Source organism: Felis catus, chromosome B2 (genome assembly GCF_018350175.1).
Source record: "Felis catus isolate Fca126 chromosome B2, F.catus_Fca126_mat1.0, whole genome shotgun sequence".
Lineage (NCBI taxonomy): Eukaryota > Metazoa > Chordata > Mammalia > Carnivora > Felidae > Felis > Felis catus.
Genome location: NC_058372.1, coordinates 119,316,606 through 119,341,714, shown reverse-complemented (window position 1 = coordinate 119,341,714; position 25,109 = coordinate 119,316,606). Strand labels below are relative to the sequence as shown.

General features: G+C 38.7%; 2 protein-coding genes and 1 pseudogene across 3 annotated transcripts; 2 read left to right on the top strand and 1 right to left on the bottom strand.

Moving 5' to 3' along the window:
- Positions 1 to 3,940: 3,940 nt before the first annotated feature.
- TAAR4 (trace amine-associated receptor 4) lies at positions 3,941 to 9,765 on the top strand. 2 transcript variants are annotated; one of them, XM_023254380.2, is made up of 3 exons: positions 3,941 to 4,304; positions 6,246 to 6,363; positions 7,303 to 9,765. In XM_023254380.2, the coding sequence occupies exon 3, from the start codon at positions 7,361 to 7,363 to the stop codon at positions 8,402 to 8,404; it is 1,044 nt and encodes a 347-aa protein (XP_023110148.1). In that variant the 5' UTR covers positions 3,941 to 4,304; positions 6,246 to 6,363; positions 7,303 to 7,360; the 3' UTR covers positions 8,405 to 9,765. The 2 variants fall into 2 exon arrangements, with proteins under 2 accessions (XP_023110148.1, XP_019686796.1); XM_019831237.3 differs by lacking the exon at positions 3,941 to 4,304 and adding an exon at positions 4,350 to 4,395.
- Positions 9,766 to 15,733: 5,968 nt separating this feature from the next.
- TAAR5 (trace amine associated receptor 5) lies at positions 15,734 to 17,366 on the top strand. Its single transcript, XM_003986565.6, has one exon. The coding sequence runs from the start codon at positions 16,164 to 16,166 to the stop codon at positions 17,175 to 17,177; it is 1,014 nt and encodes a 337-aa protein (XP_003986614.3). The 5' UTR covers positions 15,734 to 16,163; the 3' UTR covers positions 17,178 to 17,366.
- Positions 17,367 to 21,819: 4,453 nt separating this feature from the next.
- On the bottom strand, positions 21,820 to 22,957 carry LOC101080385 (annotated as a pseudogene).
- Between the last annotated feature and the right edge of the window lie 2,152 nt (positions 22,958 to 25,109).

Genomic DNA, 25,109 nt, shown 5'->3' with positions numbered 1-25,109 from the left:
ATGGCTATACAGGTCTATATGTATTCAAAATCTCATAAGCTGTATGCTTGATATTTGTGCATTTACTGGGTTTGTGTTGTACTACAATAAAAAGTTTTAAGAATATAAAAAGAAAAAAATAAAAACACATTTTAAGTGGGAATCACAAAGCTATGGTGATAAATACCCTAACATACTAAATTCTTTTAAACATTACAAATACTGAAAATGACACATATACAAAGATTACTTTTAAACTGGATGTAAACTATATTAATACTACAAATTTGAATTACAGATCCTTCACAAGCATGAATATAAGGGTTTTTATATGCAAAATTTTAATTAATAAATTTAAATGATATAAATAAATATAAATGATAAAAATAAATAAATAATACATTTAAATGATATAAAGAAAAACTTCAAAAAAATCTTTTGAGGGGCGCCTGGATGGCTCAGTCGGTTGAGCGTCCGACTTTGACTCAGGTCATGATCTCACAGTTTGTGAGTTCGGGCCCCATGTCAGGCTCTGTGCTGACAGCTCAGAGCCTGGAACCTGCTTCAGATTCTGTGTCTCCCTCTCTCTCTGCCCCTTCCCTGCTTGCACTCTTTCTCTCTCTCTCTTAAAAATAAATGAACAATAAAATTTTTTTTTAAATCTTTTGAAAAAATTTTAAAGAGACTGCGTGCATATTAAAAAATGCAAAAGGAAGGAAGAACTGTGCACTAAAAAATAAATTTCCCTCCAGTCTGTCCTTTTGGCTTACAGACTGCTTTTTCTGAGGCAATTACTTACCTGTGTATCTTTCTAGAAATACACAGGCACATCCACAATCATATATGTACACATTGTTCCCACGTACTTTTTTTGAAGATGGCAAAATACTATACATGCTGTTCTGCAACTTGATTGTTTCACTTAGTAATATTAGGGATTCATTCTCTATCAGGAAACAGTTTTTCCTAATTTTTCAAAAGCTCTAAAAAATATTCCATTATTTGGAAGCATCATAATGTATATAACTGGATTTCTACTGTTTCTGATTTCTGTGGTAACAAATCATGCTGCAATAAATATCCATGTGAGCACATATCTATTTATTGAGTATATCAGCAAACACCTTAGTTGTTTGCTTTTTGATATTTATTTTACTGCATTTCCATGATTGCATTATATCACTTCTCCCTTTGTGGTTCAATACAGTGCTTAGTTATCAGTGTCTACCCAGAGGGATACAGAACAGAACATAGTGATAAGCTAGAACTAAACCCTGTCCTCTGGAAATTTGAATCTTAGTGAGGGAAAAGAAAACAGGGCAGATGAACACATATTTTGCAGAGTTTTTCAAGTATAATATACCTGACCTGAACCATGTAAATCTTGCGTTTAATTTAGATCTATTAGTTATTTAGTGTATGAAGGAAATCCTTCTGAAAATTCAAGTGTGCAATTTATAGGTACCTGTTGATCTGGTTTGTCTTTTCCTTCCTTACTTCCATTCTTTTTTCTTTTTTACTTTATTCTTTGATCTTTATTTTAGTCTCTATAACTTGATTCTTATTTCTTTTATTTTACTTACTTTATTCTTATTTATACTTTACCCTATATTACTTTATTCAACTTGGGGGATAAGCCACTGAGAGTGGGCTGCTGGTAAATTAATGCCAAGGAAAGAAAAGATCTTCTTAAGGTCAAAAGGATGCAATTGTTTTTCCTTTTGCAAATTAAGCTCTTAGTAATAATTAAGTCCTGGGGCTCCAAAAGTCCCTGTGCCCCAGGAGAGCTGGGATGATGGATCGGACAGCTCAGAATCTGACTGTAGCAGCTAAGTGTGTGCTTTATGCTTCATCATCTCAGAAGCTCACTGAGGAGTAATCTTGATGCTAAATAATTTTGCTTAGTCAAACACCATTGAAGCATTCGAGCCTTGGTTTGAGCCTGGATAAACTGTTGTTGTTATTGTTCTTTTAATGTTTATTTATTTATTTTGAGAGAGAGAGAGAGAGAGAGAGAGCAATCAGGGGAGGGCAGAGAGAGAGGAGAGAGAGAAAGAGAGAGAATCTCAAGAAGGCTCTGCATTGTCCGTGCAGAGCCTGAAGCCAGGCTCAATCTCACGAACTGTAAGATCATGACCTGAGCCGAAATCAAGAGTTGGCTGCTTAACCAACTGAGCCACCTAGGCGCCCCTCACCTGGACAAACTCTTAAAGCCACCAATAGGTCATAAGTCCTCCACTAGCTCTTAAAACAACTTCACAGTTGATTTCTCTCTGTTAAAACAACAATGTACCTTTCTACTTTCCTGAATGGACCCTGCCCGATAGAATGAGAATTTATAAAAATATGCCATGAAGTTATTAGTTCTATATCTAGGAAGACATTTGGAAAGAGAAGTTTTATAAACCCAGATGAGCACTGAAGGAAAACCCAACATCTTCTAACTGTCCCCATTCACCAAGGGTTTTCATTTTATAAAGAAAAATCCCCAGAGGATGGAATAAAGTTAGTTTTTGCTAGTTCTAAATATGAATAACTTGATTCAATGTTTTCTAAATACCTAAACTCTGATGCTCTCTAAAGCATTGAGTATTTAGATATAACAGTTTTATGTCCCTGATGGGTGATAAAATTATCCATGTAAACAACCTGAAGCTTAGTGTTTAGGACTATGGTGCCCTAATAGAAGCACCTTCCCCCAGGGATCATGAAAATACCCACATGGTGAAAGAAGTTTTCGCTTTTCATTTGGTTGGTTTGAAGCAATGGTTCTTATTGCTTTTTGCGTGGTTAGGATCCTCATTTGGAAAATTATGGACTTCATTGCAGTATGAATATCACTGACCCGTGCATGGTAGCATAAGGAAAAAATACTGATAGGAAAAGATAGGATTCTATAGGCAGAGAGAGAGGGAAAGGATAGGACCTGAGGTCCCTGGGTGGGGAAAAACACATTTTTTTGGAGCAATGCTGGCAGGTCTGACCACAGCGAACCCCCTCAAGGCGTAAGGGTCCTCTTAAGAACGTAACAGACCTCACCTACTCCCCCTCAGGTTTCCCTCAGGAATTTGAGCAAAGGTAAGTAGACTCAAAATAAGTAGACCATAAAACGTACGACTCACAAGGAATGGTATGGCCATAGACCATCCCTCAGACAATGGAAATGAGCCAATCAGGAATGGACAACCCAGCACCTAATTACCAAGCCAATAAGCATAGAACCTGAGAAGAAATATGGGGGAAGGGAAGCAGGGGGCGACCAGAACCTTACAAGGACTCTTGCCTATAGTCGTCAGGCATTCACTTTCCAAAGTCCCCTCTCTTTAAACAGAGCTATGAAAGCTCTCTTTACAAAACTATTCTTCCTTACTGATCTCATACTCTAATAAGCTTTTGCCTGCGGCTCATTTTGTGCCCCCCTCTTCATTCTTCGAAGAGACTAGACAAGGAATCCCCGGTACTGAGGTAAGAAATCCTGCAACAGTATAAATGAGTCAACTTTTCATTAGGGATTAAAGAACTCAGTGCTTCAAAACACCTGTCTTTTGGTAATAAGTGGAGTGAGCACTTTTTTAGATTTTAACCAAATTCTCTCCTTTCTTCTTTGCTCCCTTATCCCCCCCTCCCTCTCTTCCTCCCTTCTTTTCACTTTTTCTCATTTGTCTCCACTTTGGCCTTGTGCTAGCCTATTCCATGCTGTTCCTCTGAAGCCAAAGGGACAGTAGGACACTGATTCACCCTCCCAGAGCCAATTCTCTGGTGACCTGCTGTCATGGCTTTGCCGGCAGCGCATGGAAGATTGTTAAAGGACACGCCTGTCAAAAGCAGGACAGAAGGAGGTAATGCAGCCTCAGGAGGCATATTTTGTGTGTACACGCTGATGACAGGATAGCCTGCCAGGGCTCCACCTATAAGAACTTGAGCCCAAGTGCCTTTTCTGGTCGGGTGTCAGCAGAGAGGAGAGCCGCGAGACACAATGAGCAGTTGTGTGGTAAGAAACCTTGGCACAACAGATATTTCATCTCACGGTGACTTTAGCTCCAAATTACCTAATTAGCCAGACAAGTTCTGGTAAACAAGAGGAGGATATATTAAAAGAAGAAAAAGAGCAGATACATTCATCCTTTTTCTGATTTGTGTTGAAAGGAATCAAATTTAAAACACTGGTCTAAAAAAATAAAGCCAGATGACTTTTTTTTTTTTTTTTAATCACCGAAATTCTAAACAGGCCATGATAGGAAAACCCACAGCAGTTCTTTCTTGAATTTGATTCACAAGCAAGCTCCCTTACCTAGGAAACTATTGCGTAAGTGGTGTACGTCAAGGTAAGATAAAATCATTTTTCCCCACAGAAATAGTCTCAGAAGTAAAGCAGCTGAACTATGTCACTAGCAAGAGAAGAAAAATCAGGCCTGAGTAAGTAGGTTTGATATGTCCTTTCCTAAAATTTCCACTGTATTTGTAATACATTATTGAGCTAGATAAATATTTTCCTTCTTATTTTGGAGAAATAAATATATATTAATAGACTTTTAGGTATTTAATGCTTGGGGGAAATTATTACGTGAGTCCTTTTTCATTTTTTCTTTGCAATTCTGAGGGACTTTTGTGTTTTTGAAATCATTATTTCAGTCCTTGTTTGTTACCTTATTATGTTATCTTTTCCCTTAAATAATTAAATTTGAACTAAAAGACAATGCAATGCTTGCTCCTCTCCAGAGTTGTTTGCAAATGTTTCTTTTTACTTCTTAGGAAAAAAAACTAACAATTTTATATGCTTGCATTGGGTGATTGTTTACAGTGCTGTCATGCATTTGGCCCCCGGAAATGTAACTGGTAAAAAGAAAAAGAAGTGTAATAATAATATGCTAGGTTGAAAGTGAGATGTCTTAGTGGCCTTAACTTTATTTAATCTTATTAAAAATTACTGTATATCTTTTGGAAGTGAGTCTTCAACCTAAAGGAATCTAGTCTGTTATGTTCTTTTTTTATGTTTATTTTTGAGACAGAGAGAGACAGAGCATGAACAGGAGAAGGTCAGAGAGAGAGGGAGACACAGAATCGGAAGCAGGCTCCAGGCTCTGAGCTGTCACCACAGAGCCCTATGTGGGGCTCGAACTCACGGACCCTGAGATCATGACCTGAGCTGAAGTCGGACGCTTAATCAACTGAGCCACCCAGGCGCCCCTGTTATGTTCTTAAATAACAAACAAAAGCCGGACTGCACTTGATTTCATGACAATTTCTTTGTTTAACAAAGCAGTAGACCAGCAGCCATATTTGCATTTGCTTACTTGCTTTTGTAATTTGGGACCAAGAGTTCATGATAGGGGCTTAAAGCACTATTACCTTTGACATTACCTTCACAATTCACACGCGTAATGACTTTGTAAGTAAATAAGTTTAAACACTTCCCTAATATAGGTAACCATGCATCAGAAACATGAGATAATGCTATTAAGTTTGGGCAGCTGTTTCATACTCTGCTTCCTCCCACAAAAAAATAAATAAATAAGATGAAATAAATGATATTCACTTTACACACCTAGGAGGTTAAGTTGTATCAATTCTTTCAGGCATTAAGTTTTCAAAAATGAAACTTCAAACTCCAAAAATTATACCATAAACAATTGAAGAGTGTCTATTTTGTATGAGAATGCTGTCTGTCTATGGATATGCAGTGAAATGCTTAAGAAATTTTTTGGTACCTGTCAGCTATCTTTAAGGATGATTTTTTAAAGAATTAAAGAAAAAAATTAAATTCACAAAAATAAGATGAAAGGCAGAATAAAGTTAATTTGTTAAAGAAGTTAATTGAGCATTTAAGATTTCATTATTCCATTATTTAAGATTTCATGGCTAAAGTGATAAGTAACCAAATAATTTGTGCTGTATGTTCCAAAATTGATAAGCTACAGTTTAAAAAGGATTTGAATAAGTCTTTGTCCTTCTTACCTGTGTTTGGTTTCTCAAGTTCAAATCCATTGCACAATATTTGATTGACAAAATTAAAATATACCTAAAGAAAAATGTTAATTTGAGAAATTAACTTATTATATCCAGATCAAATAAAATGTGCCATGATGTTAAAATTTCAAATAATACACATTGGGAAAAAAATGGCTGAGCTATTGTAGCAAATACTGTAAATATTATTTTCAAAGGTAATTGTATTCTCATTTCGTGTGTTTTCCAAGTAAATCTCATGAGGACATGATTGTGGGTTTGTTTTTACAATGGACCAGTGAGTTTTCATTTCTTCTCAGGCCAAAGTCCACTCTACCCACCGGGCCTTAGAGCTCAGTAATGCTTGTCTTTGGTCATCAGAATTACACAGCCAGTCCGGGCGCTGGAAAAACAAATCCAACCTCTGCCATACTCTGGGTGAGTCAGTCTCATTATTTTCACATTTTTAAAGGCAACAGCATAAATTATGTAACGTGACAGTTTAAACAGTGAGCACGCCCATGTGTCAAATTTGTTCCCAATATAAGTCTTGCAATCTGGGGACCAGGAGACCTCAACTTAAATTTGAATTCATGGATGGAGTTGCTAAATGAAAGGAGGTAACACACGAGATTTACAGAATTTATCATATTAGTATCCCCCTGCCCTTTTTGGAGATTATTCATGTATAATTTTGTAGACTTTAGCACATTTTTAGTCGACCACCAATTGCTCTAAAAATCTAAAAACTTATTCTTCACATTGGAAAGAAAAATATTCCCTTAACTGAATAGTATGTATTAATCAACAGGATCCAAAGCATTTGCAAATACCCACAAGAGAAGTTAAGGGGGGGGGGGGAAGCACAATCTTTAGATTGTAATTATTTTTGAAGCTAAACATTAAATAAAAGTTCCATAAGTCCTAGTAATTCTTGACAGGTTTTATCCATCAAATTGGTTAATATAAGTGGGATAGAGAAAATTCTTGATCTGCCTATAGATTTGGAATCCTAAGTAAGGGTTACATATTAGTGCCCAGAACATGGGCATTTACCTGGGTTACTTAGGTGGTTTTAACTGGGTTACTTAGACATTGGATATTCATTCAGTTGTCTTTCGTCCCTTCCTACTTAAGGGATAGTCCTTAGACTAACAGCATTGGCATCTCCTGAGAACCAGACTCTTAACCTCCACCCCAGAAACAGAATCTGTATTTTAGAAAGACCCCTGGGTGATTTGTATGTACATTAAAGTTTGGAAAGCAATGCTCTTGGTCAGTAGGAAGTTCAGTTTAGGATTGGAAATGCGGCTACCTGGGCCTTTCTGAAAATTTGCCCACCAGGGATTTTTATTGTTTTTCTTCTTTCTCTCACAGAAAGGAGAGGAGCACAGTAATTTTGCAAAAGATTAAGAGTACCCACAGGACAAAGACGATGAATTCACCTGAACTTTGGAATCCTCCGGAAGTCCAATTTTGCTTTGCTTTGGTCAACAATTCATGCCCTAGAAATGTGAGGTCTGTGCTGAGTGTGTGTGCCATGTATGTTGTCATGACTGGTGCTATAGTGATGACCATGTTGGGCAACCTGGTTGTGATCATTTCCATCGCTCACTTCAAGCAGCTCCAGTCCCCAACCAACTTCCTGATTCTCTCCATGGCCACAACTGACTTTTTGTTGAGCTGTGTGGTCATGCCCTTCAGTATGGTCAGGTCCATTGAGTCTTGCTGGTATTTTGGAGACCTCTTTTGCAAAGTCCACAGCTGCTGTGACATCATGCTCTGCACCACCTCTATTTTTCACCTCTGCTTCATCTCAGTGGATCGCTACTATGCTGTTTGTGACCCTTTGCATTATGTCACCAAAATTACCATCCCTGTAATAGAGGTCTTTCTACTCATCAGTTGGTCTATTCCAATTTTTTTTGCCTTTGGCCTGGTATTCTCAGAATTAAACATAGTTGGTGCAGAAGACTTTGTTGCAGCCATTGACTGCACAGGTTTGTGTGTATTGATATTTAACAAGCTCTGGGGGGTGTTGGCTTCCTTTATAGCCTGCTTCCTACCTGGGACTGTAATGGTGGGGATTTACATACACATTTTCAGCGTAGCCAGGAAGCATACTAAGCAAATTGGCATGGGTCCTACCAGGAAACACGTTGGGTCAGAAAGCAAAATGAAAGTATCATCCAAAAGAGAAAGCAAGGCCACCAAGACTTTAAGCATAGTCATGGGAGTGTTTGTATTGTGCTGGCTGCCCTTTTTCATCTTGACAATCACAGACCCTTTCATTAATTTCACAACTCCTGAAGATTTGTACAATGTCTTCCTCTGGCTGGGTTATTTCAACTCCACTTTCAATCCCATCATATATGGCATGTTTTATCCCTGGTTTCGCAAGGCATTGCGGATGATTGTCACGGGAACCATCTTCCACCCTGACTCTTCTACCCTAAGCCTATATCCTGCAGATACTTAGGCAATACTCTCCATTCTGTAAGATTCTTTCCTGGTAAGGAATCTTGTTGGATGCTCCTCCTCAAAGGTAAGGCCATAAACTTACTGGATAAGCATATTCTTCCAGTTGGTGTTTTGGACATCTATCTAAGTAGGAACAATCGATCTAGCATTCTAGGTTTACCAGAGCTACCAAAGTGGTTAATTTCTGGAGTTCTGGGGAAGGCATCTCCAATAAAAAACTCTGTCCCATGGCTTGCTGATTCCTGAATTCACAAAATTAGAGATTTAGAATTTCACTCCTTTGACTTAAATCAAATGGAGATCTTATTTTTTCTTATGAACATCAGAAGAGGAGACAGAGTTGGTCTTCACACTTATTGACAGCCACGCAGAGTTTATCTAAATCTTTCTTGAGACTATTGTTCTATCTTAGGGGAGCCAGGGAGAGAGCTTGAGAACATTGGGAGTCTGGATTATTTAGCATGTGATTGACTTGGAAGGGGAGAAGGAAGCAGACAGTTGTAGCAAGTTTCAATTTTTTTGGTTCTGACTTAAACCTCTTCTAAAAGCATTGATGTGAATTTTGTAATATTTTGGTAAAATTGGACTGTCTTACTGAATGAGAAGAATGAATAAATAAGAGTTTAGGAATATATTCTTTCTCCCTCTCAATACGTAATTATGTATGCTGTATATATTTACAGCCTGTGTAATACACATAGGTGGTACTTCCATGCCTTTGGGTGTCTGTGTGTACATACTAATTATTCACTAAGGTTGAGTTTCATTCACAACTGAAGTTCTTTCCCTACCCCGTAGTTTTAAGATAATACTTAATGCTGCACATGTCTCTTCATGTCTTTTTTTTTTTGTCTTGCTCTTGCTTCTCCTACCCCATAAACTTATTTTGTCCTTTACAACCTTCTTTTCATCCTTCATACCATCCCTCTGTCTCTCTAATCTGGTGGTTCTCAATCAGGGACAGTTTTGCCCTTTGTGGCCATTCAGTGTCTGGAGATGTTTTTGGTTTTTACAACCAGGGAGGGATGCTACTGACATCTAGAGGGTAGAGGTAAGGAACACTGCTAAAGAGTCCACAATGCACAGAATATCCCCCACACTAAAGGATTATCTGGCCTAAGACTTCAATAGTTTCATGGTTAAGAAATCCTGCTTTAACCTTAGTTAACCTCACAGCTTCAATATTCATGTCTATATATCTTTCTCTGAAGTATATTTATTTGCAGCCTATCATTTCTTCCAAACTCAAGCCCCTCATTTCTTACTACCAATAGACTGCCATTTTGAATGTTCTACCAAGATCGCAAACTCAATGTAACCAGCATCTTCCTTCTATGCACACCCACCACCCCAAACCCATTTCTCTGACTCCTGCTTTGTGCCAGAGTTGAGTATGCACCGGTGTGTTGGTTCCTCATTAGATTGTAAGCTTCTTCTGTGGGACACTATGTCTTTATATTTTCCATTTTGTATCCCACAGTGCCTGGGATGGTTCCTTTCCCATTAAAATCTCTGAACATGTTCACTGGATAACTAAAACATACAAACTTTGAAGAACATGGGAGTTACTCAAATCCACCAAGATAAACAACTACAAAGCAAAGAATTCTAGGCAAGAAGGGACTCCTTCTCTTGGGAAAGAAGACGGAAGAAAAAGCCTATTTGTAAAGTAGAAATTGAACTGAATTTAATTCCTGTTTTCTTTGGTCACATGTGCACGATATTGTACTGGGGAACTGGGGGACAGAGCCAGAAAAGGCACATAGTGGAAAAGGACTTACTGACTCAGAAACATTTGCAACACTCAAAATGAAGCTTTCATGCTCATATAGTAAGATTCCCGAGAATAGAAGTCAGATCTTCCCTTCCTTTCCTAATGCCTCAGTGGCGGAAGTATTTTACTGAAAGTTTTGGTTATGTAGAAATATTGTTGATTATCTAATAGATTGACAGATTGGGAAATTTCATAAATGGAGATGTTCAATAGAAGGACTCTTCCAGCCAAATAGACTATATCTGCAAATAGTTTGTATGTGGCTGATGTGATTTATTTATAAATTTTTTTTAACGTTTTTATTTATTTTTGGGACAGAGAGAGACAGAGCATGAACGGGGGAGGGGCAGAGAGAGAGGGAGACACAGAATTGGAAACAGGCTCCAGGCTCCGAGCCATCAGCCCAGAGCCTGAGGCGGGGCTCGAACTCACAGACCGCGAGATCGTGACCTGGCTGAAGTCGGACGCTTAACCGACTGCGCCACCCAGGCGCCCCGATTTATTTATAACTTTTGCTTATTTTTGCAGGAAGTAAGGTTGCTTTTCATAACTTTCAGACACTGGTATGTTGCAAAGAGAAATCTTGTTACCATTAGCATAGGCTTTAATATTAAGTGCATTTTATTGCAGTAATTTATTTTCTTTTATTTTGGGGGGGGGGTGGGGCAGAGGCTCTGAAGTGGATTCTGTGCTGACAGCCCAGCTGATGTGGGGCTTGAACTCACAAAACAGTGAGATTATGACCTGAGCCAAAGTCAGACGCTTAACTAAGCTACTCACGTGCCCCTACAGTAATTGTTATAGTAATATCAGAATATTTGGTTAATCAAACACCCTCCATTCTTTGACCTGGCTAAATGATATCACACATCCATGCAGGACATCTTAATACTTAAAGTTTCTAATGTCCATATACATATATATAAATCCTAAATGCTGTTTATGAACCTTTTTGCTTTTTTGACTCTATCCCCACTCTAGACTCTCTATTAGGAACTACTCATTATTCCAAAATACATTTAATAACATCTCTATTCAGTTGAGAATTCCCAATACTCTCTGGATCTACATGTTCTGTTGAATATTTATAGCTTCCTGAGGCCAGTACTTGTAATTTAATCATTTAGATATAGCATATTTAGATCCTGAGATGTTTTGGCAAATTATTATTATTATCATCATCATCATCATCATCAAAGGACAGTATTTAAAATCATAATTAGGTTTTAAGATGCTTGGTAAAGTATTGGTTTATTCTTTAATGACTACAGTCATTTAATCCTTCAGGAGGAGATTTCTTCTGCCCCTAATCCCAAACACGACATTCCAGAGGCTAATGGTACTCCTTCCTTTTGAAGACTCAAAGAAACAGGAGGAGTTCCTTGGTCTTTAGGCCAACATAGACCTCCTTCCTGGGTCAGATGGGTCAATAGATAGAGCACCATATGATGGAAAGAGTATTTTACAATCTGCTTCCCATGACGAGCCTCTCTTCCTTTTTCGGGATTCAACAAGGTCATTTGCACTGCTAGAACTGAGAGACTGAATGAGAAGGACAGCCATTTACTCGGTATATGTGCATTTTCTCATTTGACCCTCAGCATAGCATAAGGATGGGGCACCTGGGCAGCTCAGTTGATTAAGCATTTGACTTCGGCTCAGGTCATGATCTCGCAGTTCACAAGTTCGAGCACCATGTCAGGCTCTGTGCTGACAGCTCAGAGCCTGGAGCTTATTTCAGATTCTGTGTCTCCTCTCTCTCTACCCCTCCCCAGTTCGTGCTCTGTCTCTCTGTCTCTCAAAAATAAACAAAACATTACAAAAATTAGAATTACACAAAATGGTTGACTTAGTATCAAGGAACTCGGATCTGTGGCCACAGGCCACATTTTCTCTTGCCCACTAAAAGCATAGCTAAATAGAGGAGAAATGAAAGAGCATATGGAAGTTTCTGCTGCAGTCATAATCACTCCCTACCTTCATTTAGCACTTCTGTAATTTACAAAGGATGTCCATGAACATCAGCTCAATTGTTTCTCAAAACAGCTCCACCTTCTCTTCCCTAGTGGAAGGTGGCTAGTCCAAGGAAAAGTGAATCATTCCATTATTATTACAAACCCAGTGCTCTTCTTTCCAGAATGTATTGAGGTTGAATAGAGCAGCCATTATCCCAGGAGGATGGTGGCTGCCATGGACAGCCTATATTAAAGGCACTCAGTTCAATAAACATTTACTGAGCATCTACTATGTGCCAAGTACTATGAGTGTTTTTTGTTCAGAGACACATAAAGCTGAAATCCTGGCCTTAAGGGGCTCATGGTCTAATAGGAGAGACATAGCCATTCAATTACCCTGCGTGGTAATATAGCTTATGATAGAGCCAGGCACAATAAGTTACAGAATATGGAGGAGGAAAATTTTGCCTGGCTTGGGGTGTAGGGAAGACTGCATTTTAGGCCGAAGGAATGTGTCATCACATTGAGTAAAGGAGATGCTTCCTCCCACTGAACTACCTAATCTTCCTAGCACTCTCTATAACCTCTAGCTTAAATCCCCTGTTCAAGAGATTAGGCAACTTTTCCAAGATCATAATATTCAAAACCTGGTGTATCTCTTGGTAAAGCCCACATTTTTTTTTTTTTGCCTCATCTACTGCTAACGTAGGTTTTCCCTTTCATATGCATTTAATTGATCTTGACTGGATTGCAGAGGGGCTACGAAAAACAGGAAATCTTGTTCTGCAATTGCTTTTTTATTTGTGTCCTCAAGGGAATTGCTTTTAGTATTCTTTCTCTTAAAAAAAAAAAAAGAAAAACCTGACTTTCTTAGACCTTAGTCATCAATGGTGATTACTGTTTCAGATTGCAAATATGAATAGAGGCAATTCTTAAAAACTTACTGACTGCCTGTCTCAAATATTGCTAGCATTTATGGGTCCCTTGGGTATCATCAGTTAGATTATTTTCTTTTCTAGAATATCTCCTAGTAACCTTTATCTCTCCTGGACCAACACTCACAGCTTATCTCAAAGGAGTCAGACATTGCTTTGGGGGAGGGGGGAACATTAATATTCTTGTCTTATAGCCTACTCTAGTAGCTTTAGCATTGTTTAATAGCAAAACTAATTGTTAAGATCCTAAATCTAAACAACACTTTTGACTACCTTATAAATATTCCACTTTCTCTTCTGTCTTGTTTCTAAAATATAAAGCCTCTTTGATGAAAGCTGTACAAATGGAACATCAATGAATCCCAAGATGAGCAAGAAAATCTAGAGGATCCAAACCCCAATTAGTTTTGCTCCCAGTTGTTATGTACCTGGAGTGTATTTCTGAAAGTTAGTCTGGAAGAGGGAATCAAAGCCCTAACTTGGGAGGGTTAACACAGAATTAGGACTAGTATCTATTCCCACTCTTGTCTGTCCAGCTTGCCATGCAACAGGAACCATTCTTAACACTCATCCATCTTCATGACAAACTTGTGGTTGTAGGTATTGTATTATATTCAATTAATAGATTAGAAAAAAGGGCACAGAAGGTTAGATAATCTCTGACAGAGGAATCACACATGTGTTTGCATATTGCATTTCAGGTTTGATGCAATATATCCCCCAAACAAACAAAACACAAGACCCTTTTTCAGAGTTTCCTTCTTAGGCCTTCTTTTATTTAGAAGACATTTGTCCTTACTTTTCACAAACTCTTGGTCAGATTAGACTTGGAGCCATGGGAATCTCTGCCTGATTGCAGGGTGGATTATGATTTATGAATCAAAAGGTGTCACGGTATGTGATAACACAGGATCCTTCCTGGTCTGATCATCAAGTTCTGGAGTTAAAAAAATCTATTTCTATGCACGTGGACTAGATACAGTGCAAGTTTCCAGTGACGATCACTGGGTTTGGCCCAGGCTTTGTGCAGAAGGTGGAGGTGTCTGTCAACCTCCTTCATTTTTTTTTATTTCATTCCTTCGACCCCTATACTTCCTACTACAGGCCCCATTGGCAGATGTAATCTTTTGTCACCTTTACAGTTATGTGGTTTTTGCAACACCGGTTTATTTTGAGGAATGATCTCTCCAAGGCCATAAAGAGGCATCCCATCCCCTGGAGGTTTGGTACCAAAAATCAGAGAGAGCAGAATATGATCAAATGTGTTATTCTCCTTGGTAGTATCCACATAAAGTATGAACATATGAGTCTACTTGTAGGTACTCTTACCAATGGGGAGGCAGAGGGACGAAAAGGGTAAGGGATGACTGAGGGGGTAACAGAACAAGAATCTAACTCGGCTGTATTCAGGGAACTGTTTCATCTACTGTGACTTCTTTAACCAACACGAAGTGAACCTAAGGGCTTATGATCAATTATTCTCAACTATTTTGTTGAAAGAAATGTGCACAAATAATGTTTTTTTTAATATTTAACGTTTATTTATTTTTGAGACAGAGAGAGAGAGATACAGAATTCAAGTGGGAGAGGGGCAGAGAGAAGAGAGAGACACAGAATCCGAAGCAGGCTCCAGGCTCTGACCTGTCAACACAGAGCTTGATGCAGGGCTCGAACTCACAAACCGTGAGATCATGAACTGAGACAAAGTCAGACCCTTAACCAACTGAGCCACAGAGACACCCTGTGCACGAATAATTCTAAAGCAAGTGGGGTGCCTGGGTGGCTCAGGTCATGATCTCGTGGTCTATGGGTCCGGGGCCCCACATTGGGCTCTGTGCTGACAGTAGCCTCGAGCCTGCTTCGGATTCTGTGTCTCCCTCTCTCTCTGCTCCTCCCCCACTCATGCTCTGTCTCTCTTTGCCTCTCAAAAATGAATAAATTAAAAAAAAATTTTAATAAAAAATAAAGCAGAAAGGATATACAGAACTCACTAAAAATAAAATTAAACAAAAGGATATATAAAACTGGTGTCTTCAGTTTTCATCTCTAATTAATTGGCAAGATAAATGATCTCGTGCTGAGAAGAAGCTTCAAACTACTGAAACTTGTGAATAGTGCAAACTAGGTCCCTTGGAGCACTTCCAACACTCATTTGCATGGCATACCACCCTGAGGACTAGTTTCTATTTGGAGTATAAAATCATTAACTGATTGCACATCTGTCGTCTTTGCTGATGGAAGAGAATTCTACATACCTGTGTTCACCTGCTACAAGAAGGACTTCTGATGAAGTGATCCTGATTCCCACTTCTGTAAGTAGTTTAGAAACCTTGAATTCAATTTACTGGAACTTGTTTAAAATTGCAGACCGGTGTTAAGATAGAAAAATACTTTTTCACAACAGATAGTTCTTCCAGGATGTATGAACAATGTGTGTTCTCTTTAGGAATTGTGCCGCATGCAAAACTGAAATTGGTAATTCTCTACTTTTTTAAATTATTTGTGTTTTGAATTATTTTCTTGGTTGGCATGTAATTAAACATCTCAACCTGTTGATTTTACTGTTGCTTTATTTAATTCTTGAAGAGAGGAGCCAGATGTTATTCTTTCCCCAAGAAATGATTTATTACAAAGACTTAATTCTTCCTTGTTTCAGACTGAAAACTTGAAATCTCACTTTATGTTTGACAATAGGTCAACTTATCAATCAGAGACATAGCCTGCTTTGTCTCTGAGGGAACAGTTAGCTTACATTCTACTTCTTTTCCCTTAAAGATACAGTCTACACTAATTTCAAAAGTGCCCAGTTAGAGAAACCAGAGCCAGCAGAGAAATGACTCTTATGAGACCTTAAATCTCACATTATACTGATTTTTGGACAATATTTGCTTCAGTACCTAAGTAAATTGTACTAGGTTACAAAATGCCCTTCAGTTTCTCCTCCACATCTTTTTGTTTTGTTTTGTTTTGTTTTGTTTGTTTGTTTGTTTGTTTTGTTTTGTGGTTTTTGGGGGGGTTGTTTTTTTGTTTGTTTGTTTTTTGGGTGGTACAGGTGGCCAGTTCCCAGAGAGAAAGGAAGAGTAGGAACCATAAATGAGTGCTGTCCTCAACCAAGGTGCTGAAGAACACCCCGCAGCATTCTGCTACCAGGTGAATGGATCTTGCCCCAGGACAGTCCATCCTCTGGGCATCCGGTTGGCCATCTACCTGGCCGGTGCAGTAGGCATGTTGATTACGGTCCTAGGAAATTTGTTTGTGGTGTTTGCTGTGTCCTACTTCAAAGCGCTTCACACCCCCACTAACTTCTTGCTGCTTTCCTTGGCCCTGGCTGACATGTTTCTGGGTCTGTTAGTGCTGCCTCTCAGTACCATTCGCTCAGTGGAGAGCTGCTGGTTCCTTGGAGACTTCCTCTGCCGCCTGCATACCTATCTGGATACCCTCTTCTGCCTCACCTCCATCTTCCACCTCTGTTTCATTTCCATAGACCGCCACTGTGCCATCTGTGAGCCCTTGATCTATCCCTCCAAGTTCACAGTCAGGGTGGCCATCAGGTACATCCTGGCAGGGTGGGGGATTCCAGCAGCTTACACTGCCTTCTTCCTCTACACAGATGTGGTAGAGAATGCGCTCAGTCAGTGGCTGGAAGAGATGCCTTGTGTGGGCAGTTGCCAACTGCTCTTCAATAAGTTTTGGGGCTGGTTAAATTTTCCTATGTTCTTCTTCCCCTGCCTCATCATGATCAGCTTGTACGTGAAGATTTTTGTGGTTGCCATCAGGCAGGCTCAGCAGATCAACACCTTGAGCAAAAACCTGGCTGGGGCTGCCAAACGTGAAAGAAAAGCTGCCAAGACCCTCGGCATTGCCGTGGGCATATACCTCTTGTGCTGGCTTCCCTTCACCATTGACACGCTGGTTGACAGCCTCCTTAACTTCGTCACACCGCCACTGGTCTTTGACATCTTTATTTGGTTTGCTTACTTCAACTCGGCCTGCAACCCTATCATCTATGTCTTCTCCTACCGGTGGTTCAGAAAGGCACTGAAACTCTGCCTGAGTCGAGAGGTCTTCTCACCTCGGACACCCACTATTGACTTGTACCAAGAGTGACTTCTTTGAATGCAGGCGAGGGGTAGGTCCCTGCAGGAAGGATGAGTGCTCTGTGGCAGGGGCGGTGTCATGAGTTTGTGGGCATGCTTTTAGGGCACCATGGTTTAAGTGGAGGAGAAAAAACAACCTCTTAATTCGAAAAGAAATATAGTACTCTCTTAATTCAATGTTTCTGTAGTAGAATGTAGCACTCTCTTTATTCAATGTTTCTGTAGAAAAGGAGGGAATGAAATCAACCAAGTATTTATTGGCTGCGTTAAACTTCTGTGAAAATATTTGGCTCTTTGTTATCACTTCCTTGAGACTGAGATACAGAGGTGGAGAGAAAAGAGCGTGAGGTGGAGATTTCGGAATTCTCATACTGGTTCTGCCTCCTGGCAGTGCTTGGGTGAGACTATTTTGACAACCTTTGAATTTCTCCCCATCTCAGACTTGCAGCTGGAAAATTAGGGTTTTGTACTGTTTGTTCAGGTAACCTGAAGCTCAAATATTGTATAATAATTTAACTTTGGAAAACGCTGTTTGACATCACTTTTCATAATTGTAGTCAAGTGTTGGGAGTGTTTCTTTTTCAAAATGTCCTCTTTAGAATCCCTGTCTCCCTAAACAGGATTGTAAACTACGTTCGCCCATTTCGATGATCACTGAGTAAATGTATTGTATTCTTGAAGGAATATTTTCTCGCTTTTCTTTAATTATTAAAACTTGGAAATGGTGAAATGTTTGTAAAGTGATAATGATCCACATCTGGCCATTGTAATATTTTTCCTTTAAAAAAAAAAATTACCTAAGTTAGATCTACTATCTTTCCAGGGACACCAGTATATGATTTTCTTTGGAAATACAAGTACTTAAGCCACATGCTTGTTCAACACTGAACCAAGTGTTTCTTAGGACCTATTACTAGTAAAGGTACTGACATCTTCTATGTACATTTTGCCTCTTTTTTCTTCCTAAACCTTTTCCTACAGGTCTCTAATAACTCCCACATTTCTTACTATTTTTCAAATTAATAATTGCTGATTTGGAAAACTTATTTGTAAGTTAATTTGAGGTCTCCAAAGTACAAACATATAGATAGATGTAATATATATATGAACATATTGTATGTATGTATCTATATACATAGATAGATGTAATATATATATGAACATAAATCAATCAATCTCCATAAATAAAAAAGTAATGTTTTATTTTGTCATGGAAGTTAACTGAAATGAATTCATTTCCCTTCCTTCCTTCCTTCCTTCCTTCCTTCCTTCCTTCCTTCCTTCCTTTCTGGCTAGAGAGATAACTTTTATTGACTTTATTGTTTTTCTTAACTAAAAAATTGTTTATTGTAGGGACACTTGGGTTGCTCAGTCGATCGAGTATCTGACTCTTGATTTCATCTAAGGTCATGTGGAGTCTCCAGTCAGACTTCATGCTAAGCGTGGAGCCTGTTTAAGATCCTCTCTCTCTCTCTCTCTCTCTCTCTCTCTCTCTCCTTCTGCCCCTCTCCCCCACTCATGCTCTCTCTTTCTCTCTCAAAAAAATTATTTATTATAAACATATTTTTTGATGTATTTTTTAATGCTTCTTTTTTCTTTCGAAGTAATTATTCTTTCTTTTCCAATTAACTTTTTGGTATTATTACATAATTAAATTTAAAAAGAATTATAAATTACAATTTATTCTAATATATGCAATTTTGAGATATCAAGGAACACTGTGCCTTAGATATAGGAATAAATAAAAATTGCAAGGTATAAATCAGTCATTACTTTAAAAAACACATTTTCAGGGCACCTGGGTGGCTCAGTTGGTTAAGTGTCCGACTTCAGCTCAGGTCATAATCTTGCAGTTCATGAGGTCGAGCCCCATGTCAGGCTCTGTGCTGATAGCTCAGAGTCTGGAACCTGTTTCAGATTCTGTGTCTTCCTCTCTTTCTGCCCCTCCCCCGCTCATACTCTTGTCTCTCTCTCTCTCTCTCTCTCTCTCTCTCTGTCTCTCTCTATCTCTCAAAAATAAATTTAAAAAAATTTTTAAGAACACATTTTCCTCTTCTTAGAGATAAATCCACACCTCTTCACAATCCACTGAGTATGGCACTGCCTGTCCTAGAAGGACGCTCTGCTATATCACAAGGTGGAACTCTGCATAAATAATTTTTATGTGCATATTTAAACGATGTTAGACAGGTTTTTGTTGAAACAGGACTTCTCGGAGTCTTTACTTTGTCATGTCTAGTGTTATTCTCCAAGAGCAGACTATTGTATGCAGCAATTCCAAAACGTTGGGGATGCAGGAATTTCTTTCCCCTGGAGCATTTCGTAGGATGACTGTCTGATAAAACCTCATTTGGGAAATGTTGGCTCAGAAGACAATGAGGATCAGAGGAGTCAAAACCTGAGCAGAGCAGTGGAGGTAAGAATGCCTCCAAATTAAAGTGGGGGATGCCTGGGAAGATGGAGGGAGAGGAAGAGGTGGAGGGGCTTGAATGCCAACCTCAGGGAGGTCAAAAGGGTGACGACTCCCTTGGTAGTTGTTTAGCTGCTTTGTCTCCGTATTTCCTGAATACTCTGTGCACTTTCTCAGTTTCTTTGGTCATGCCATTCCTTCAGCCTGAAAATCCATTTCCATCCTTTCCCTCCTGCAAAATCTCTGAATCTCATAAGGCCCAGCTTAAGTGCCACTTCTTTAATAAGTCTCCCTGATCTTCCTTCGAGAAGCCAAGTTCTCCTTTCTTTCATGCTTCTCAAACACATCTTTTATCATTTAAACTTCCATGCATTCCAAACCATAAAAATTGTTGATATACCATTTTGTTCTATAAGATAGTCTCAGGTTTTTGTTTTGTATTCCTAAAGCTCTGAACCAGAACCCAGAATGCTAAGTTTTCAAAGGTATTTGTGAAATGGATCAATGAATCAGTAGTATAAGGGTCAATGCTCACTGTCCTCACATAATTGTGTGCTCTATATAAACATTTTATTTTAGAATATTTTAAATTTACAGGAAAGCTGCAAAGATAGTACAGAGAGTTTCTATACCTTACACCCCATTTCTCCTACTATTAACAATTTAGATTAGTATCATAAATTTCTTACAATTAATGAACCAACATTGATATATTATTATTAATGTATCAGTAAGAAGTCCAACATGATTCAGATTGCCTTAGGTTTTCCATATGTCCTTCCTCTGTTCTAGTTCCCCTTTAGGACACTACATTACATTTAGTTTTTATGTCTCCTTAGGCTCCTCTAGACCTTGACAGTTTCTTTTATCCCTTATTTTTTATGACCTTGACAGTTTTGAGGAGCACTAGTCAGGCATTATGTAGGATAGTCCTCTATGAGGGTTTGTGTAATGATTTTTCTCATGATTCCACTGAGGTTATAGGTTTTTTGGGGGAAAAAACATTGAAATAACATGCCATTCTCATCACATCGTGACAAGGGCACACTGCTATCAACATGACTTGTCACTATCGATGTTAATCTTGATCTAGTTGAACTAGTGTTTATCCTTTTAAAATTTTTACAGTTAACAACATTGCTTCTTGCCAGAGTCACAGATTCTGAAACATAAAGGTAAGATGGTATTACCATTTCTACATAATCTAGCACTGATTTGGTACAATGTGGGCATGTGGTTCATATGTCAAAAATGAAAAACAAGGTGAATATGTGAATGTCTTTATTGATGTATATTTCACTTACCTCCGAAAACTAGCAAATTTTCTGTTGAAATTAAGTTTTGTTATAGAAAAGAAAGAACTAAAGACTGCTTTCAAAAAAGAATTACCCTGAATGGGAAAGTAATATTCAATGAGTTTAAACAGAAGAGCATAGCATAGAGTCCTATCCATACCAACCATTTACACAGTTCTGAGTTGTAACAGCAGTAGCGAGAAGAGCAGAGAAATAATCATCCTATCATCATTTCCAGAAGTACAGTGGCTTCTGCTTCCTACATTGGGGGAGGAAATAATTACACAAGATGACAGTAATCTGTTTGGCCATCACAACAGCTTGGTCAAAACGATATCTATGCTTGCAAATGCCCCCCAACCCCCAAGAGATCTCCACTAATTCTAAATCAGACACAGTGGCTGTGTTAGTCTACACACAATTTATAGATAAATATTTCAGATCTCTCTCCTCAGACATTAAGCCCAAGACATGTAACTGCTCCCCAGAAGGCTCCCTCCGGAAATGAAGCAAACCAAAGAAAGCAAGAATCTTGGGATGCAATTCACAGGTGAAAGTTTTGACTGGTTGCTAGAGTTAAAAAGCTTTTTAGAAAAGAGGAAAGTGAATCAAAGAATGAAGATGTTTGTAGATGACATATCAGAACAAAGGGAAGAGTCAGTGAACTGAAAGGAATGAGGGAGAAAAGTCTTTTTAGAAAGTGGGATATGCTGAGCTCTGAGGTAGTTAGCAAATAAAAATTCAACACTTACATGCTTTTGGAGAAGTGACGTGGAAGTTCACATTTTAACGAGTGGAAAAAAAAATTTCCTTTTACTCATAAATACATTTACCCTATTACATTTGAAGAGTAATTTGTTTTCTCCTCATTAATAGCCTTAGTTGATTTTTAAAACTCGTTTCATTTAGAAATTGTAAAGATTTCTTTAACTTCCCAGTCCAATTGTTTACGTTTGTTCAGAGAGCAAATTCACGGTAGCTGAACTGTCCTTGAAAAGTCAACCATTCACAACAACTTTTATGCCTTTCCGAAACCATGGGCAAAATAAAACATAAATCAAAGGGTTCATGTCTGAGTTATAACAAGCGCACCAATAGCAAATCTCATAAGTTTTGGGAGGGGTTATGAGGCCTATAAAAGAATCAATCAGTGAGTCAATACTATACGGTGACCATGAAGTCATAAATGCTACCACAGTGATACCCAGGGTTTTCATTGCTTTTCACTCTCTCTTGGCCACTCTAGATATAAATCAACTAGCTGATGAAAATTCTATTTTGCCCCCAGTATCTTCAACCTTTTTATCCAGTTGTCTACCCATAAGAAAAATATTGCTATAAAGAGTTGTTATGAATAGGTATGAAGCAAGATAGAAAACCTATCAACACCCAGTTTTGATTTACAATGGTCTGACAACCTCCTACACAGTTGAGAGCACTAGATATTTCCTCCAGCCCATCATCATAAGCACCTGTGAAGAACACGGCACCACTGTATACAAGAGGCAGGATCCAGGAGATGCCGATGCATGCCCCTGACACAGACACCGTGAACTTGGTAGGATAGACCAGAGGTTCAGTAACAGTGATGTACCTGTCGATGGAGATGAAGCACAAGTGGAAGATAGAACAATAACAAAATGCCACATCACAGCACGTGTGGAAGGTACAGAAACTCGGCCCAAAGTACCAGCAGCCCTCCACAGACCTGACCATGCCGAAGGGCATGACGGTCACCCCCACCGGAAAGTCAGCACAGGCCAGAGAGGCGATGAGAAAATTGGTTGGCGAGTGCAGCTGCTTGAAATGCAGGATTGAAATCACCACCAGGAGGTTTCCAAAAACGGCCAGCACAGCCCCCAAGCTGAACAGTGTGTAGAGAATGAGCCGGGGTCCGGGCGAGTAGGGGGCTTTCACGCAGGATCTGGTCAGAGTCATGTTCTGGTAGCAGAGCTCTGGGCTGCAGGTGAGGACAGGTGCTGCTCCTGATGCTGCTGTTTACATGTGGAGAATTCTGTGTTTCTTCATTTTCACAGAGGAAGTGGGATTTTACTTCTCAACACATCTGGGAAAAAATCCACAAGGATGTCTAAAGGAATGATCAGATAGGATGTTTATTATATTTTTCAATCTCCCATTTTTATGGTAAATCTTTTGATTTCTATAATAAAGTTAAAATTATATAATAAAAGATTACTGAGGGGTTGATGTCAATTAAAAAACATTTGGTTGCCTTAATTTGATAAAATTTCCTTTTAGTCATAAATATCTTTATTTTCTACCTTTAGCATTTCTCTTTGCAACAGTCATTGATATGGTATGTAACTCTGGGACTGAAGGATCACCTCTTCTTATCCTTATCTCAGCATTGCTTTACTAGGACATGTAGTCCTTCCAGATAAATAAATGCCATCAACGGGAAAATCCCTGCATGGAATCCCTATAGCATAAGGTGTGTAAACTTGGTAGGTTATTTTTGACAGTGATTTTTAGGAATGTTTTTCTTTTATTTTTCATGTTTTCTTTATTAATTTGAGTGTGTGTGTGTGTTGTATGTGTGTGTGTGTGTGTGTGTGTGTGTGCATGAGAGGGAGAGGGGCAGAGAGAGAGGGAGAGGGAGAGAATCCCAAGCAGGCTCCACGCTGTCAGCACAGAGCCCAATGCTGGGCTCCGTCTCAGGAACCGAACCCTGAGATCATGACCTGAGCCTAAATCAAGAGTTGGACCCTTAACTGACTTACGCACCCAGGTGCCCTGATCATTAAAGCCTTTATAACAAATAACTGACAACCTTGAATTCTGAAATTAGCATAAATACCTTTCAAAATTGAATGCAAAATAAAAATATTTTTAGATAAACAAAACCCAAGAATCTTCATTGCCAGCATACCCACACAAAAGGAAAAAACTAAAGGAGTTTTCAAGGCAGAAAAAAACCAATCCCAGAGGAAACACTGTAGTGTGGGAAGTAACGAAGTGTGCCACAGAGTGTCAATATCAGAAAAATAGAATGAATGCTAAAAGTAAAAATAAATGTCTTTTTGATTTAAATTATATGCAAAATTAAAATAAATGACCACAGTATCAATAAAATGGCCTAGACAAACGGAGTTAAAGTGTATATTGAAATTTCTGGCAATCTTTTGCATTGCCCTGAATTGGCAAAATTACTAACTTATTGGAGAATTTAATCAGGGATACATATTAAAACTCCAGGATTCCAACAGAATAATGTTAGTCCAATTTATAATTTCATAAGAGAAAGAGTGAATAATAAAAAAAGTAATTTAAAATGAGTCCAGAATGATAAAAGAACAAAGACAAAATGTGAAGAATGAAGAAAAATACTAAGATAGTTGACTTAAACCCAAATGCATCAATGATTATAATAAAATAGGAGAAGACTCATTCAAATTGGTAACCAACTTTTAGGCCTGGATTTCAAACTTCAGGACCAAATCTTTGGTTTTATTTACCCTGAGATTTGGAGAGAAGTCAAACAACCTAACCGCTCCGGAACTACAGGGTAGCTTCTCCGCCACAAATGCGTTTTCAAGATCAGCCTAAACTTAAAATTGAGGTATTTGTGAGATGTTGGGAATTTTCCGTGTTTTATGACATGGGATACGGTGTGTGAATATGACATCAAATTTGAAAAAAGTCTTCCTCAGATTTAACCAAACATTGCTTAAAGTGAGCTTTTCCAAGCATCTGCCACAGACAGATTTACTGACGTGGTGAACAGACCTACTTCCTGCTGCTGATTCTGCCGACTTCTTGTCCTGTCACTTTTCCACTTCCCAGCCTTCTGGGGGTGTGATTTCTTGGTATTTTCACCTTTCACGGTTACCTCCCCGTTACTTTCAATGCTCATTTTCTTCTTCCTCTTCTCTATTAATGTCATGTGCTCTTGGCCTTCCCCTAGACTCTTGTGTTTTTCGACCAACTTTCATTCCAACATTTTCTTTTGCTGGAGTTCTTGTCTTAAATCTCCTCAGCTCCCTCTGTTTCATGCTCTAACGAGGATTTGAGTTCCTCTTGTTCGCCAATGCTCTTCCAACAGCAAGGGAATCAGACATCCAGTTCAGATCTGACTCAAGCCTGAGAGTTGATGTTTAAGGGACATTCTCCTTAGCACATCTCTCCATTGTGAAATTGACAAAATGATGTATTTATAACAATAACTATCTTTCCAACATGTTTATTTCACTTCACTCCTTCAACATCATGTGGGAAT